Source organism: Podarcis erhardii (genome assembly GCF_964252035.2).
Source record: "Podarcis erhardii genome assembly, chromosome: 3".
Taxonomy (NCBI): domain Eukaryota; kingdom Metazoa; phylum Chordata; class Lepidosauria; order Squamata; family Lacertidae; genus Podarcis; species Podarcis erhardii.
This window is the reverse complement of record NC_138507.1, coordinates 70,533,724-70,550,347: the sequence shown is the minus strand read 5'-3', so window position 1 is coordinate 70,550,347 and position 16,624 is coordinate 70,533,724. Positions and strand designations below refer to the sequence as shown.

At 40.6% G+C, this 16,624-nt stretch overlaps 2 protein-coding genes across 2 annotated transcripts; one reads left to right on the top strand and one right to left on the bottom strand.

Moving 5' to 3' along the window:
* Positions 1-550: 550 nt before the first annotated feature.
* Positions 551-3,433, bottom strand: MRPL18 (mitochondrial ribosomal protein L18). The gene is made up of 4 exons (XM_081856551.1): positions 3,226-3,433; positions 2,493-2,679; positions 1,817-2,051; positions 551-771 (listed from the first exon to the last, which is right to left on the bottom strand). Exons 1-4 carry the CDS (start codon positions 3,326-3,328, stop codon positions 700-702), a joined length of 597 nt encoding a protein of 198 aa, XP_081712677.1. The 5' UTR covers positions 3,329-3,433; the 3' UTR covers positions 551-699.
* Positions 3,434-4,799: 1,366 nt separating this feature from the next.
* TCP1 (t-complex 1) lies at positions 4,800-16,534 on the top strand. Its single transcript, XM_081856526.1, has 12 exons — positions 4,800-4,959; positions 6,811-6,896; positions 8,127-8,255; positions 10,992-11,089; positions 12,014-12,124; positions 12,412-12,593; positions 13,093-13,219; positions 14,349-14,524; positions 14,728-14,851; positions 15,174-15,366; positions 15,691-15,854; positions 16,198-16,534. Exons 1-12 carry the CDS (start codon positions 4,890-4,892, stop codon positions 16,412-16,414), a joined length of 1,677 nt encoding a protein of 558 aa, XP_081712652.1. The 5' UTR covers positions 4,800-4,889; the 3' UTR covers positions 16,415-16,534.
* Positions 16,535-16,624: the final 90 nt, after the last annotated feature.

The following is a 16,624-nucleotide window of genomic DNA, read 5'->3' as shown; positions in this document are numbered from 1 at the left end:
TCAGGCCGAGAAAGCCGGCATTTGTCTGCACAGAACTTTTCGCATCATGTGGCCAGCATGATTGACCACTTCTGGCGCAACAAGACACTGTGACGAGTGCCAGAATGCACGGAAACACTGTTTACTTTCCCACTGCAGCGGTACCTATTTATCTACTTGCACTACTTGAACACAACTATGTATTCCTGTGCTGAAACAGTCCAAATTGGCCAGTCTGTTCATCTTGCTGAATAGTTTTTTGGCAAGAATAGCTGCAAAATACTAAACTGTACATGCAGTAGTAGCAAACAGTAACTTTTTTCACTGTTACCACAGGCTAATTAATTTCTGTTTTGTTTAATCACTCTCTGATCCTTTTTATATGAGGGTAGTTTTGATAGAAAAGCAGCAAGAGCGCCCTAATCAAGCTTCAGTTTCATGGATCAGGACCAATGACCAAGAAGCTGTAAAAGGCAGCAGGATTATACTGCTCTGAAATTATTTCTAAGAGGTTTCAGCTGCAGCCCAATTTGTGTAAAACTATATTTTTTAAAAAAAGTATCACCAACAATTGCCACCAACATCATTTTATTAGATCTTTATTTAACATAAAATGTTTCAATAGCATTCTAACATAGGAAGAAAATGTGTTTCCCCTAAAAATACAGAATTTCAGGTTTTTCTAAAGTATTTCTCAGCATCTTCTTATGAATTTTCAACTTATTCATAAATTCTTTGCAGTTCTTTCAGTACAACACCGCCCTCTGCCATAGCATTTTGGAATCTCTGGACCTTTTTTTAAAAAAAGAGAAAACAATTAAATCACAACCTTTAGTATATAATTTGTGTTATTATATTCAACATACAGAATGTTGCAATTCTTAGATCCCACTGGATAGATCAAAGTGACCAACCAGGTGCCTCTGAGGGTATCATGGCTAATACCTGTTGAAAGCACTGACTTCCCCATTCTGCTCTGAAAGCCACCCAAGCCAGTGGCTATTACTACATCCTGTGGTGGCAAATGCCATAGGTTCAGTATTCACTGTGTGAAGTACTTCCTCTTCACTGTCCTGAATCTTCCAACATTTATTGGATGGCCCCAAGTTCTAATACAATGAGAGATGGAAAAGACCCTCTCTAACTGCTTTCTCCACCCCATGCATAATCATGTATCCCCTTACTTTTCTTTAACCTCCCCCCTTCGCACAACCCACCCCCACAAAGCTGTAACCTTTCATCATAGGGGAGCTGTCCTTTTCCTATCCTTTGGCAGCTCTATAATATCCTTTTTGAGGTGGCGCAACAAGAACTTTATACAGTATTGTAACTGCCGTTGCACCACAGATTTGAAGAACAGAATTATGACTTTGCTGTTTTGTTTTCTTTCCTAAGGATCCCTGGCACAAAATTTTCATGCCTTTTTCACATCTGCCACATACTGAGTTGACATTTTCATTGAGCTATCGCCTATGACGCCAAGATCTGCTTCATTGTCAACCACCCCCAGTTCAGACCCTATTAGCTTATAAGTGAAATTAAGATCTTTCTGGTACACATTCTTCCTTCCCATTGATTATCCCAATCCTTCAAGAGATTCTCTCATGAACAATGCTAATTTCACATTTTAGTGTTAGTGACATTTAGCAACACTATACAGACATGTTTCACATTGTGAAACAGTACACCAAGGGAGACTGCTTGTCATCAGTTGAACCACTTAGCACTCCATTGCTAGAAATTAATTGCTCTGTGAACAAGGCTGTTATAAGAGCTTAAAACGTAAGAGGAGTTTCTAGGTTAACAGAAGCCTAAAACTCCAAAGTAATCTACTTACCGCCTCACCACTTCTCTCCCATGGAGTTGTAGCTCTAATGTCCACAAAGTTGATTCCTGCTTCAAGACAGCGTTGTGCTAGGACACGCCCCACATTCTCACAGGCTGTGACATCTTTAGTACTATAAAGGTGCTTCTTTATGGCCCACTCTCTAGTGGAGGCAGAGACCACAATGCGACCACTGCAGTGCACAACATAGGCCTCCACATGATGCTGTGTTCGCTCAAGTCGTAACCTGAATTGCAAGGCACAAAAAACAGCATTTCATTATTTTACTACAACAATTATTCTGATATAGTATCAATGACAAGTTTCCCAAGAATTCTATTTATAGTGGAGAACCTTATGCTTTATACCTGGAACTCCCCCCTGCCAACTTTGACACAATACCACCTCTTCCTCTCTCCAAGTCTCAAATCAAAACTCAAACACTGCAACAAAGCATACATGAAGCAAGGTTTAGGTCCTCTGCTCACAGGGATGACTGTGAAGAGGGCTGAGATTCAGAACATTGAGCATGAGCGTGACAACATGATAACACAATTGCTCTCTGCAGATTAGAAGAAACGTATCAGGAGACAAAAGAAAAGCTTTGAACAAGAAAATATTGTTTCTTAGCAAAATATTCTTCAGATGTTTGTAGAATTCTTCTATGTGTTACATTTTTATAACCTACCTATTCCAATACTCTTGTTTTGGCCATGTGGTTTTCCAGCCTCGCTCTTTCCGTGCTAGAGATAACTGTTCCAAGTTACGTGGATTACGGTTAACGAAGTCAGGGGCAACAATCTCATTTTCTCTTGTATTCTCTTCATCTTTGGCAGAAGGTCTGGAACTGGGAATAGAAGAACTACATCTGATACCTGCAGATGAATAAAGAAAAACTAAAGTTTAACACAACCCAGTGCACAGAAATATTTCCAGCGTACAAGGTCAACAAAACCTTTGCATTATGTGACCTCAGCAAAGATATTAGTAAAACCAGGCAGAAGCTTACTGCACAGTAGCTCCTCCTTTGAAAGAAAAGGGCGAGAGGGAAAGCCATGCAGCTTTGTTAAGGAACAAATACTACAACAAGCACATAGTAAGTTTCTACTAACGGGAAGTTGGGCATCGATCCTCAGAGTAAGACGTGCTTGAGTTTTCCCCGGAACACCCCAGGTGTTCTAAAAGTTAGCAGATTCTCGGTGAGATTTACTCCTGAGAATATATGCTTAGGATCGGATCATCGAACACAAACCTAGTAAGTACTGTATACGATTGAAAGAAATTTCAACCGAAGTCAGTAGTTAGCTTCCCAGAAAATATATGTATGACCAAACTAGAAAAGGCTCCCGTTCACTTAAATGGGCTCCTTCCCCAGGATCCATCTGAATTCTATATTAACACTCAAATCCAAATCTCAGCACCTTGAGCAGCTGCCGGGAATGCCCTAGCCACGATCCTCAGCTGCAAAGGCCGCCACCTCCTCAGTGCCATCACGCCGGGAGAAGCACACGCTACAGGGTACATGGCAGCACCATTTTTACAAAGGGAAGCTGGGAGCTTCAGCTCTACACCTTAGCTCTATCTATATGCAAACCATAGGAGAGAAAATCCGTTTCCGCCCCGGGGGCGGGGGCAAGGCACTGCCACAAGTTTGTAACCCTACTTCTGATTGGTCAATTCAAGGAAATCCACCCGCTTTCCTCCATAGAAAGGTCCTATAAACGAACAGCGCTTTGAGTTAATGGCTTGATGTTGGGTACACAGACCCATAGCTTTCCGAGAGTGTAGATGGGACCGTAGTTTTCGAAATGAGAGACTTGATATATTCAGATACTTCCCTCTCCCGGATTGGAACTGAGATCCGCCAGCGAAAATAAAATATTCCCTATATCTATTGTTGCACATGCAACTGTGCAGCGCTTTCAGCATGTAAAAGGAATGCAAGGCATCTGCAATCAACTGACGCAGAATTTGGGTTGGAAGAAGAGTTTGCAGGAGGGCAGTTTATGCAGTTTTACCACTGCTACACACCCAGCGGCGTTTTGCACGGAGGATTTGGAAGGGAATCTAAATCAGTCTCATAAACTCATCTCTAACCTGCGATATTTCAATCTTAGTTCCCTCAAGCTACAAGAATGGACTATATTGGCATTGGACTTTGCATGCCTTAAATGCTTAGAAACGGAGCGAGGAATACACGAAATAAGATCTGTAAAAGAGTAGGAACGTCTTTTGGGGACTTGGGTTCCGTATAGGAGCCACAGAAAACCTCCCCTCCTCCCTTTCACAGCTAAAACCAGCTTTTCCACCGAAAACCCAGAATTCGCCTCTTCAATGGGATTTCCCTCTACATTTTCTTTTATCTTTTCCGTAGAGTCGATCGAGGCTCACAGAGAGAACAGTGCGCTCATATCCGGCGCAGCCTTTATTACGTAGGAGGAGCGGTCCGGCGCTTTTTCTTACGTCTTCGATTTTGACACCAACTCCCTGTAGCTTGATTTTGTCAATCCAAAGTGCGCTTGCGCACTACGGCTCTGATTTTTCTGTCGTTTGTGAAAGGATGCCGCGGGGGGGGGGCGCTTGCCGGAATGAATTTATCAGATTAATTTCTAAACAGTACAATAATAAATATTTATAATAATTCATTGGAATATCACTAGCTTCCCCCAACATGACAAGCTGCGGTGAGTCTCAAGCAAAAGTGGCTTCAAAATGGTTGGGAAAGGAGCTGCTAAGTGGTTATTCAACCTGGGAATTCTCCTAAAGCGAGCCTCCTCGGATCCCGGCCACTTTCTAGAATCTTCTAGAACACATGTAACCGCCTCACTTGTTGCTACGCAACAGGAAGGAAACGTTCGTTTGCGGCGGAAGGTCCAATCACGATCCAAAACTCAAAAGACAGGCTCTGAGTAAACTTGTGCCCCGCGTTTTCATTGGTTCATCTCTTACGCCCTTCCGGCGAAGACGACGCTAGGAGCCTCCCAACGGCCGCCGCCTTGAGGGGCGGGCTTACCCAGGAAGCCTTGCGCCGCGAGGTCTGCAGTGCTGCACGCGCGTTGCCGCCTCGCTCTCTTTGTTCGTCAAGATGGCGTTCGACGGGCCTTTGGCGGTTTTCGGAGAGCGGGGCACCGGCGAGCATGTCCGCACGCAGAACGGTAAAAAAAACAAAAAACGAAAGAAGGAATGGTCATTACTTTCCTCGGGGCCTTCCGAAACCCTCTCAGGAGGCTAACGGTGGCTTCGGCTCCGCTAGGGCCCCGGGGGCTGATGGGGCGGGCGCGCGTGTGAGGCGAAACCGGCTTCCCTGCGCTTAACGGGCGGCCTTTGGCCAAGGCGGCGAACGTTGGGTTGCCCCACAGGCGTCCTTTTCCTGAGGCTCTAGAGAGGGGGAGAGATCTATCGGGAGGATCAAACTGAGAGTCACTTGGTCAAGTCCTTTTTCCTCTCGCCACGCCTCGGGTCTCGCGTTCGTGAAATAATTCGCTTTTTGCATGTGCGATGGAGCCGCTCCTTTTCCGTCAGCCTCCAGTGACGGGGCGCGCAGTTCGCTTCCTAATATGGCAGGGCTCGCTTCCGAAGCTTGTCTCTTTGGTTAGCCACATTGTTAAGCCCGATTTGGATGCATTGAGGATTTATGAGAAACCATGCCATGATATCGGCAGCCCACTCCTATTCCGGTAGGAAATGTAACCGATTGAAAAAATATGTTTCAAAGCAGAACCACAAAAAGAATAATTATTGATGCTGATTTGTAATTAAAACATTAAATTGGGATGTAATTTTCAATTTCACGTGGCTCCATGGGTTAAAAGTTCTGTCAGAGTGTAATGCAGACAAGAGAATCTTAACGTGTGATCAGTTGACCTAATTCCATTAGTTCAAAATAATGTCATTTAAAATCTGTACTAGTGTTATCTTGCACGATAACGTTGAAACCACATTTTCATTTAAGAAGTGCTATGATCATAAACTGCTGGATAGGTTATTATTTTAAAAATCACTGGTGACTGTAGATTTAGGCTAGTGAATATAGATTTGTTTAAAGCTAAAAGTTACCTGTGCTTTTCTCATTTTACATGAAATCCCAAGTAGTGGTAGATGATGTAACAAGTAGAGGGGAACTTAAAAATCCTGATCAGCATTGTCTTTCCCCTTCCCCATTGAGATCTTGCATTGATATGCTTATTGCTGGCATTTGGTTTATCTGTGGTGAGAGGTTGCATTTTAATCTTTCATACAAAAAGTTATATTTGTTTTAAAAACATGTTTGAGCCTTATTGTGCATATTTATAACATTATAAACTGCATTTAATCTATTGAATTAAAATATATAGCTATTCCCCCAAGCTCAGGTACAAGTTTATTTAGAATCTGTGCTCGGATAGGAGTTGGACCCTTCCCATTCTACTGCCACTTATTTGCATTACCAAATAAGAGGTTATGCTTATGGGATAAAGAAAAGCCTGCCATAGTCTGAAGGAGAAGAATGTACACTGTCTTCCTCCTATATTAAATGGCAGAACATAGTACAGTATTATAAAGACAGCGAATGTACTTAATTGCTTTTGGACTGGTTCAGCTGTGCACATGAGGCAGAGAAGATTTAGACACACTGTGCATGGAACTGTTATAATGGATCTGTGCTTACACTAGAAAATGCCTATTACAAATGCTTGTGTGGTCCATTCCTTGTGAAAAACTGGATGGATTGTGAACAACTTGTGGAGGCTCTGTTTCATCTTAGAGGTTCTCCGCAAAACACTTGTTCCCCCATTCAAACCATGGACAAATAACATTGAGGTACAGTATACAGTATAGTATTTAACTATAGTTAAATACTAAACAAAGTGGTACGTTTGGTTTTCTTAACCAGAATTAACTATTTTTCTAAAAGGATTTGATTTAAATAAGTGTATATATGGCAGCATCTGTATCACGTAACCTATTGTTTTAAGAAAAACACTTGGCGCTATTTGAGAGGAAAATGTATCTGTTTTTCTGAACAGTTATGGCTGCTGCTTCCATTGCCAATATTGTGAAGAGTTCTCTTGGCCCAGTTGGTTTGGATAAAATGTTGGTGGATGACATTGGTGTAAGTAGACACTATTTTCTATGAGTACATTTTAAGAGAAAAGTGCACTGTGCAACCAAGATATGTCTTTCAGTAAGTCTGTAAAATTATCCTGGATTAAATATGTTTTTTAATGTGTTTCAGTGTTCAAAATTCGCCGGGCACATTTTGTACCTGGCTGTTGGCTACTTAAATGGTTGGGCACTAGGAGGAGGAGGAGGATGATGATGATGATGATGATCATCATCATCATCATCTGGAGGTGCATGCTTGGGGATCATTGCATCTGGACCGTTTTCACACACTTATTACCCCATTCTGTAGAATTCTATCAGTTATATTTTATCTGCACAATTGGAATTAATTTCAGGAACCAAATAGCTTTTTCTGTGCAGCTTGAGCAGGAGCAGTGAACAACATCATGGTTAATTGTTGTAGCTTGTCTTCACTTCCCCCATCCCACTGCCCTGCTCTCAGTTGTGAAGAATATTCTTACGTTATGAATGGTCATTACTGTACTCAAATAATTTCCATAACTTGTTGGTCACAAGGGTTTGGCTTAAAACAGAATTGGATAAATATACATGCTAATTCAGTTATCCATTCTCAGCAGCCTTGCAAAATATGGGCAAAATGTCCCTTTAATGGGCATTTAATTAAGACTTGTGGGACTTTGGCTCATCGTAGTGAGAGTAAAAAGCAACCAGTCTCCATCCTCACTTTGAAGCTGAAAGGGGTGGGTGGTGATTTTCCCAACAGCTTCACAGTTATCCCTGTCCTCTTCTCAGCTCCAATACTGAAAGGAAAGCTGAAGGTTATTTGGTAGCTGTATGACCAAAATGTGCAGGACCAAACCAGTAAGCTCACCAACTGTTCCTTCTCTGAAGCAGAAAAATGAGGTGGGATCTTGCTTGGTTGCTGCTTGGTAAAACCTGCAGCAAAAAACAGGCTGCTTAGTGCTGATACTGTATGTTGAGGGTCAGCCAAAGGTGACGTTCTCCCAGCCTGTCCTTACCTGAGGAAAATCGGATGGAGGGGGGCTTCCTTGGCTGATGTTGGGCAGAGGAACTTGGCAGTGACATTTTCTGACAGCTAGAAATGTTAGTCCAAAACTAGGGACCCCTGAGCAAGTCCCTAGCGACCCTTAAGCAGTTCTTTATGATTATTTGCATAATGTTTCCTATTATATTTCATAATTGTGATTAATATTAAGTAACAATCATTTATTTATTTCTGTGTCTGGAATATTAGGATGTGACCATTACTAATGATGGTGCAACTATTCTGAAATTGCTGGAGGTAGAGCATCCTGCGGCAAAAGTTCTGTGTGAACTGGCAGAGCTACAAGACAAAGAAGTTGGAGATGGGACCACCTCTGTGGTATGTGTATGTTTGTAGATTCATGTGCACTGAAAAAAGGCTGGGAGCACAATACTGTTCTGTGCTGCCCCACTCAGGTCTGCTTTGAAATCTGAACAGCATATATATGATTTATTTTAGATACATAATAAATTAACCTGCTGTATTGATGTTTTAAAAATACTGCAACCACTTAATGTTAGGTTTGCTATGTCTATTTATTCCTTAGCCTATTTTATAAAAGCCTGTTTCACATAGATTATTCATTTATTGTTGTTGAAACAAAGTATGCTCAATCAACCTGTCAAGCCGAAATACCATAATTAACACAGACTTGATAAACAGTTTAAAAACTACATACTCCAGCTTAATGTGTTTGAATTAGAACTATAATAATTTATTATTTATAACCTCCCCATCTGGCTGGGTTTCCCCAGCCACTCTGGGCGGCTCCCAACAGAAAATTAAAAACACACTAAAACAGGGGTAGGCAACCTAAGGCCCGGAGGCCGAATGCGGCCCAATTGCCTTCTCAATCACCGGTCCACGGATGGTCCATGAATCAGCGTTTTTTTACATGAGTAGAATGTGTGCTTTTATTTAAAATGCATCTCTGGGTTATTTGTGGGGTATAGGAATTCATATATATATTTCCAAAATATAGTCCAGCACACCACATGGTGTGAGGGACGGTGGACCGGCCCATGGCTGGAAAAGGTTGCTGACCCCTGTGCTAAAACATCAAAACATTAAAAACTTCACTAAACAGGGTTGTCTGCAGGTGTCTTCTAAAAGTCAGATAGTTGTTTATTGCCTTGACATCTGATGGGAGGGCGTTCCACAGGGCAGGTGCCACTACTGAGAAGGCCCTCTGCCTGGTTCCCTGTAACCTCACTTTTTGCTGGGAGGGAACTGCCAGAAGGCCCTCGGAGCTGGACGTCAGTGTCCGGGCTGAACGATGGGGGTGGAGACGCTCCTCTAAAAGATCTTGGGCTGTATCTAATGTTGCACTAGCAAGGTTCCACTGGTGCAGTAGCACTTAGGTTTCCTTTCTTCCTCCCCTCTTGCACCTCTGGAATCTACTCTGGAAGGTCCTCCAGTCCTCTAGAGTTGATTTTGAGGGCACACGGCAGGCTAGAGGGATACAAGGGGAAGTTGAAGACCAGTTGTGCACACAGACATCCCTAGTGCCAGAGGAGCTGCCGCATTAGATACGGCCCTTTCTCCCATGAATTATCTTTAAACAGGTTACGCTCCTGAACCCACTTACAAGGTTACTTGTGTTTACTGTTATAATTGGAGAGAAAGTCTTCCCATTTGACTACCACTTATTTGCATTGCAAAATACGTGGCTATGCTTATGGGATAAATAAATGACTGCCAAAGGTCTGAAGGAGAATATTGACAATGTATTCATCCTATATGAAATGGCCGTACATACTGTTAATTATTTTGGGCATGCTTGTAGTTTGGATTCAAAGAAAACACACCTGTTACACATTACTGTCAGAAGGATTATTCTTTCTTGCAAGTTCATGTAAGGGTGTGGTGCAATTAAAAGATGGAGTAGCTTGAGGCAGAAGAATAAAGTTTTTGGGACTGCATTGGCTATTCTGAATGACAGACTGGCATCAGTACAGCATAGGGATGAGTATACTCTCTTCTGTACTCTGAAAGATGCTTATTTGTTTTTTCTTCATCCTCGTGCACACAGTGATTTACACAAAGAACTCAGTAACTTCTCACATTAACATGAGAACAAACCTTAGTTTTTATCTGCCTGCTTTGGCAGTAGCCAGAAGTAACCACCTACAAATGAAACACAATGGGGCCATCATTTCCCCATCTCCCAGCAAGCAAAAGTAGCAACTTCCTCTTTGGAAGATTTGCCTGGGAAAGCACTGCAGTTGTTAAAGTCTGGCCCAGCAACAGAACCAACAAATACAATTCTTAGACCATATTTGGATTCCATTTCTGTAGCCAGGCCAGTCTCTTTAAATGCCTTTGGGACAACCCATGTTCCATTTCTGACTTCATTGGTTATTACTGATAGGGTAATAGAACTGTGTCAAAATTGGAGGGGAAGCAAATGAAAAATGCTGTTCTGCATTAAGAGCCTTCTGTTTCTTCACCCAGTTTCTGGTCCTGCTTGCCACAAGACAACAGGCATATACTGAGCTATGTTTATCCTTGCATCATAATCTACAGGCTTTTTTTTTCTTTTCTTCTCTACCGTGTCACTTCCACCTAGCCTGGGCTGGTTGGGGGTTTTTGGACACATACATGTGGTTCTTAAGGAGCAGACATCTGATAGGATATGTCTCCCTTACACAGACACTAGGTATTCTCAAGTGCTTATCTTTTGAAGAGGAAGAGGAAGACATTGCAGCCATGGACTTGGGGTGAGAACTCAGCTTCCAGGCTATGAGCGGAAGTGGGCCCCATACAGCAAAAGCTGCTGCTGTTTGCAGTGGTGGACAGGATAAGCTAGGGCAACTCTGCCAGGCCAGCGCCAAATCCTCTTAAGCCATGGAATCTTGGAAAAAGTAGAAAGGATGTGAAATTTAATTTAATGGTCCCTCCAGAGCCAGCAAGAAGTGTGACCTGCAAATGATACCTTCTATCTGCTAAAGAGAATGAACTTATCACATTAAGACCATCATTCTTTTTTCATTAAGCTTATGCCTTGACTATGCTGTAATTTTTTCACAGAATAGCTTGCATATTGTTAAATCGTGTCTCTGTTATTTCTAACAGGTGATCATTGCTGCAGAACTTTTGAAAAATGCAGATGAGTTGGTTAAACAGAAAATTCACCCCACTTCTGTCATTAGCGGATATCGTCTCGCTTGCAAGTAAGAAAACTGTTCAGTGGTGAAATCTACCACTGAGCAATTTCAACCTTCCCTGTTAGTTTTATTGAATTTTAAGATTTTTAGTTTAGGGCAGCATGTTATTTTGTGACAGCACATTTAATGGCCCCAGCCATCAGAAGAAAGGTGGATGGCAAGTAGGGAAAGAGCACTGGTGTTATGCTGCATGTGGAATGTCCTTTGTAGGAAGGATCAGCTGACACTCATTTTGCTATCCTTTTGACACCAGGCAAAGACTTACTTTATGTAGGGTTTTTAACTGACAGGCCAATCATATATGCAATTTATGCTGAAGGTAAGGAGAGATACATTGGCAGAACAGCTGCCATAGGCTTTATATGTCAGCATTTCCTAACCTGATGCTTTCCAGGTGTATTGGACTAAGTCCCGTCTGTGTGTGTGTGCTGTCTAAGTGTACCCAGGACTGATTCAAATGTCCTCTTCATTTCACAAGCCTGCAGGACCACATTTTTGTCTTTGACCACTGTCAGAGCAGCAAGTATGGTAGAGGTTGTTGCACCTGCAGAAGGAGATTTGAGATGATCAGCCTCCTTCTGCAGGTGTAGGAGATCCATTCTGTCTGTGACCCTCGCGCACCCTCTAAGCCACCATAGGATGGCAGCCTTAAGTTGCTGTGATTAAGCTAATTGATCCAGGTTGTATTTTATTTTTTGCTGGGTTCAGCTTGGTTGTTTTATATGTTGCGTAGTATTTTAAAACTCTTTCATAAGCTATCCTTGCAATGATGGCTGGCCATTGAAGGAAATAACTCATTTTCAGCCTTTATTCCATTTTCAAAGAGATGAAATTACTGTTAATGTTATAATTTCTGTAAGTAGTCAAAGCATTGAGAGTATTAAAATTAAATCATAACTACCTTGTAAAAATTGTGCTTTTATTCAACAGGGAGGCAGTTCGATACATCAATGAGAACCTTGTTATTAACTCAGATGAGCTGGGCAGGGACTGCCTTATTAATGCAGCTAAAACATCAATGTCCTCCAAAATCATTGGAATGTATCCTTTCAGTTTGTGGAAGCAAAGTATTTAGTGCTGCCTTGAAGAGAAAAATAGCAACTTTTCTTAGATATGTAGTGGGGGAGGCATAAAGGCATGGTCTAATCCTGATATCATTGGCATTCCTTTAAGAATGTCTTTCCAGAGAACTTGCATCTGTATAATGGCATTAGTCTTAGCTGCTATGAAACCCTCTTGGATATTTATAATGTCTTTTTAATGTGAGATGTGCAGTAAATTCAATAGATGCTCAACTGCTCCTATTCTCCTTAACAGTGCTCTTATAGTGACAGTGACTTCTTTGCCAACATGGTAGTGGATGCTGCACTTGCAGTAAAATACACAGATTCAAAAGGGCAAGCACACTATCCCATCAACTCTGTTAACGTTTTGAAGGCACATGGTCGCAGTCAGAAAGAGAGCATTCTTGTAAATGGCTATGCGTTGAACTGTGTTGTGGGCTCCCAAAGTAAGGTCACATTCTTATCAACAAACCAATAGAGTTTTGTGTTAGTACATGCACTTTCTTTTTCTGAGGAATCCTAAGTGTTAGTAGATGGCATAAAATATAGTTAACACTTGTGTTTAACATGAAAGTATGATACTAAATAAGCTGTAGGAGACACTTGGTCCTCTTCTGTCTCGGGCTGCAATTCTGCACCCTCATACCTGGTAGTAAGCCCTCTGAATTTAGTGGGACTCACTTTTTAGTAGATGTCTAAAGATTTGTGGTATAAATGTGTATCAATAATGCATGATTTGAATGGATGGACACTGATTTAGCCTAGAGGGTTTATGAACAGAGTGGGGTTCAAGAAAATGGGTCTTTGGTGAATAACTTTGCTACAAGAATTACTAATAGCACATTTTAAAGAATATTCCTAACTTGATTTTTAAAAATAATTTTGAAATACTGTATTTTAATAAACAACCTAGGATGTGTGGTATGTTTTTTCTCCTTTTTAAAGGTATGCCCAAGAGAATAGTAAATGCAAAGATTGCATGTCTTGACTTCAGCTTACAGAAGACTAAAATGAAGCTTGGTGTTCAGATCGTAGTCACAGATCCTGAAAAACTGGACCAGATTAGGCAGAGGTATGCTGTGGGGGGACACTTGGAACTAAAATGATAGTGTGTGTATATATAGGTTGTCTTAGATAGTGAAACATGTTTAAAAAGAACAAGGGGCAAATATGGAATCTTAAGAATTTTGAAGCAGTGTATTCCAAGCTATCACTATTCTTGCAAGGAATCAGCTCAATTCAAGTTGATTATAAAGAGCAGCAGCAGATTTCTTTTAATTAAGTGTTGGTGTGTGAATCTAAGCTCATGGCTAATTTGAAATCAATTAAATCAGTTTACCTTCCCACAAGTTTGCTTCCTCATCTACCTGAATAAGGAGCTCCATAATCTTTGTAATTGTGTACCATAACTGAAAGCAGTAGAGCTGCCTTCTCAAACCTAGTGCCTTCCAGATGTTTTGACTATAACTTTTATTATCTGACCAGTGCTCATGCATCCTAGTTTTAGTGCCAGTAATACCCTGGCAGGCACCTTACAAAAAAAGGTTGCGGTAGGGCTACATCTGATGTAGCTCCATCTTTTTGTGGGGTCTAGCAACCTTTGCATCATAGAATAGTAGATTTGGAAAGGACCACAACGGTCATCTAGTCCAACCTCCTGCAATGTAGGAATATTTTTGTCCCATATGGGTCTTAAACCCATAATCCTGAGAGCATAGGACTCTTAGCTTTACTAACTCAGCTATCTCACAGGTTTGGATGGAAAAGTTGTATACTTTATTAATTTACCAGTCTCTTATAGTGGTGATGAATGTTCTGGTAACCTTCAAATGAGACAATTGTATAGTATGTAATGAGACAATTGTATAGTATGCTGTCTTTGAAGATGGTTTGGAAACTGCAGTTAATCTGAGATATATCTGCAAAGATTTTATATGGGACTGGGCATTATGATCACATGTCAATTGCACAGGCGTCCAACTCATTTCAAAATGCTACTTTTGATCTTTAAAGATCTTTAGCAGAGGCCCTGTATGCGTGTCTGGAAAGTCTTTTATATGAAATGGATATTAATATAATTGGGAAGATAGATCGCACATTAAATCACAGCTAGTTTTATGGAGCATTTTATCTTTTCGGCCACTAATTTCATATTTGAGTTTGTTTCTGTTTAACTAATGTATGCCTACTCTCTCATGCAGAGAGGCTGACATCACTAAAGAGAAAATTCATAAGATCTTGGCCACAGGCGCAAATGTCGTTTTGACTACTGGTGGAATTGATGATATGTGTCTGAAATACTTTGCGGATGCTGGTGCCATGGGAGTACGCAGAGTTCTAAAAAGAGATCTTAAACGTATTGCTAAGGCTTCTGGAGGTAACTACAGACATCTCAGCGTTGAATCTTAACACCACAGCTTGCTAGTCTTGTTAGTAGTGAAGTTAAATATATAGAAACACGTTGCTTACTGCTACTTGTTGGACCTTAAAAACCCAAATATGAGTGAGGTTGTTTGGCATAATGAAAGTGGCTTTTGTGAAGCATACTAAAGGCCTTGCTTGTGTGTTGTTTTTTATAAGCCACTCTGTGTTCAACCCTGGCAAATCTGGAAGGTGAAGAAACTTTTGAAGCGTCAATGTTGGGACAAGCAGAAGAAGTGGTTCAAGAAAGAATTTGTGATGATGAATTAATCTTAATCAAGAAGTAAGAATTATTCTCTTGTATAAAGTATTGGCACCAGCATATTTTGCTACATCTTTTGAAATTTCCTGTTTGATAGTTGCCATGATGCCTTTTAAATTGTGTGAGCAGTTATATGTGTGGGATAGATTACTTTCAGTCCTCTGTAATTAGTCTGATACCATGAATTTTCTTGATAAAACTGGACACAATTCAGTTGTTGTTAACTACATAATGAAAAATGAGTAACTCAAAAATATAGCTAAATAGGGTTGGTTAGATTAGCTATTAATTTTTTTGATAACTAACTCAGGAATAAGGACCTTTCACTTTCTTTCTGAAACAGTACTAAGGCACGGACTACAGCTGCCATTATATTACGAGGGGCAAATGACTTCATGTGTGATGAAATGGAGCGATCCTTGCATGATGCTCTTTGTGTTGTCAAAAGAGTATTAGAGTCAAAGTCTGTGGTTCCAGGAGGTGGTGCAGTTGAAGCAGCACTTTCTATTTACCTAGAAAATTATGCAACCAGCATGGTAAGTTTCTAGTTAATAAATGTTTGGTAAGTTTCTAGTTAATAAATGTTTGGAAACACTTCTGCCTGTGAACTTTGTTTTATTGTAGCTTTGGAGTTCTTTTTTTCAGTTGAGAGCAGCCATAATTCACTTAATAATTGTTGAAAGATGCATTGGGAATTTTTAAATGTAAGATTGATTTTACAAATGGATAAGTTTATTCTGAATACCTATATGGGATCACTTCAACTAACTTTCAGCACAATAGACTATTTATTGCTAATAAGGCATTGTTCTTTTGCATTACAGTTCTGAAATGCTAATATATAATCCTTTTTTAATTAGGGATCACGTGAACAGCTTGCTATTGCAGAATTTGCAAGATCGCTTCTGGTTATTCCAAACACTTTAGCAGTCAATGCTGCTCAAGATGCTATAGATCTTGTTGCAAAACTCAGGGCATTTCACAATGAAGCTCAAGTGAATCCAGAACGCAAAAACTTGAAATGGTAAGTGACAGTGCAGAAAGAAGTGGAATTGTTTGTCACAAGCCCAATAACATATAGCTATCATATATAGTTAATTCTAATCTTAATATGCCAGCACTCAATACAAATCATCTTTAAAAAATGACTTAAGCACTGTGTCTGTAACAGCAGCTTTGCCAAGGTAGGTTTTTCTGGTGGTGTACTTCGTTCAGGTACAAGGTTGACAAAAATGGATGAAAGTTTGAGGAAGAGCACAGGAGCTAAATGTTGACTTGCTCTCGCTGTATCAAAAATGTTACAAAATTGGGATTAAAAGTTAGCTCTTCATTTGGGAATATTAAACCAATTAACTTTGTTTTTAAAGGATTGGTCTTGATTTAATCAATGGAAAGCCACGTGACAACAAGCAGGCTGGTGTATTTGAGCCTACTGTGGTTAAAACAAAGAGTCTGAAGTTTGCAACAGAAGCTGCAATTACTATTCTTCGAATCGATGATGTTATTAAGCTGCACCCTGAAAGTAAAGGTGATAAAGGCGGATGCTATGAAGATGCAGTTCATTCTGGAGCAATTGAAGACTAAATGCATTTTTATTCTAACTGTTCCTGTAAAAGTCTTTGTAGTCTTGTATGTACAAGTGTGTTAATGAAGCTGTTGCACTTCTGCTTAATTACTTAAAATTAAAAAATGGCTGTGTCCTCATATTTGTTCTGATATTTAAGCACGCAATAAAATGCAAGGTGGCTAAGAGCTTTTGAGGGCTTAACAGAAGTCACTATACAACGCTTTTGG

Bases quoted from the DNA above. Each gene is read 5' to 3' on its own strand.
- MRPL18 (XM_081856551.1), bottom strand. From the start codon at position 3,328: ATGTACCCTGTAGCGTGTGCTTCTCCCGGCGTGATGGCACTGAGGAGG. The intron at 2,052-2,492 runs GTAGGTTATAAA...CTTGCAATTCAG, and splicing joins AAACAAGAGTATTGGAATAG to GTTACGACTTGAGCGAACAC. The intron at 772-1,816 runs GTAAGTAGATTA...TTTTAAAAAAAG, and splicing joins GGGAGAGAAGTGGTGAGGCG to GTCCAGAGATTCCAAAATGC.
- TCP1 (XM_081856526.1), top strand. From the start codon at position 4,890: ATGGCGTTCGACGGGCCTTTGGCGGTTTTCGGAGAGCGGGGCACCGGC. The intron at 11,090-12,013 runs GTAAGAAAACTG...TTTATTCAACAG, and splicing joins GGATATCGTCTCGCTTGCAA to GGAGGCAGTTCGATACATCA. The intron at 12,594-13,092 runs GTAAGGTCACAT...TCCTTTTTAAAG, and splicing joins CTGTGTTGTGGGCTCCCAAA to GTATGCCCAAGAGAATAGTA.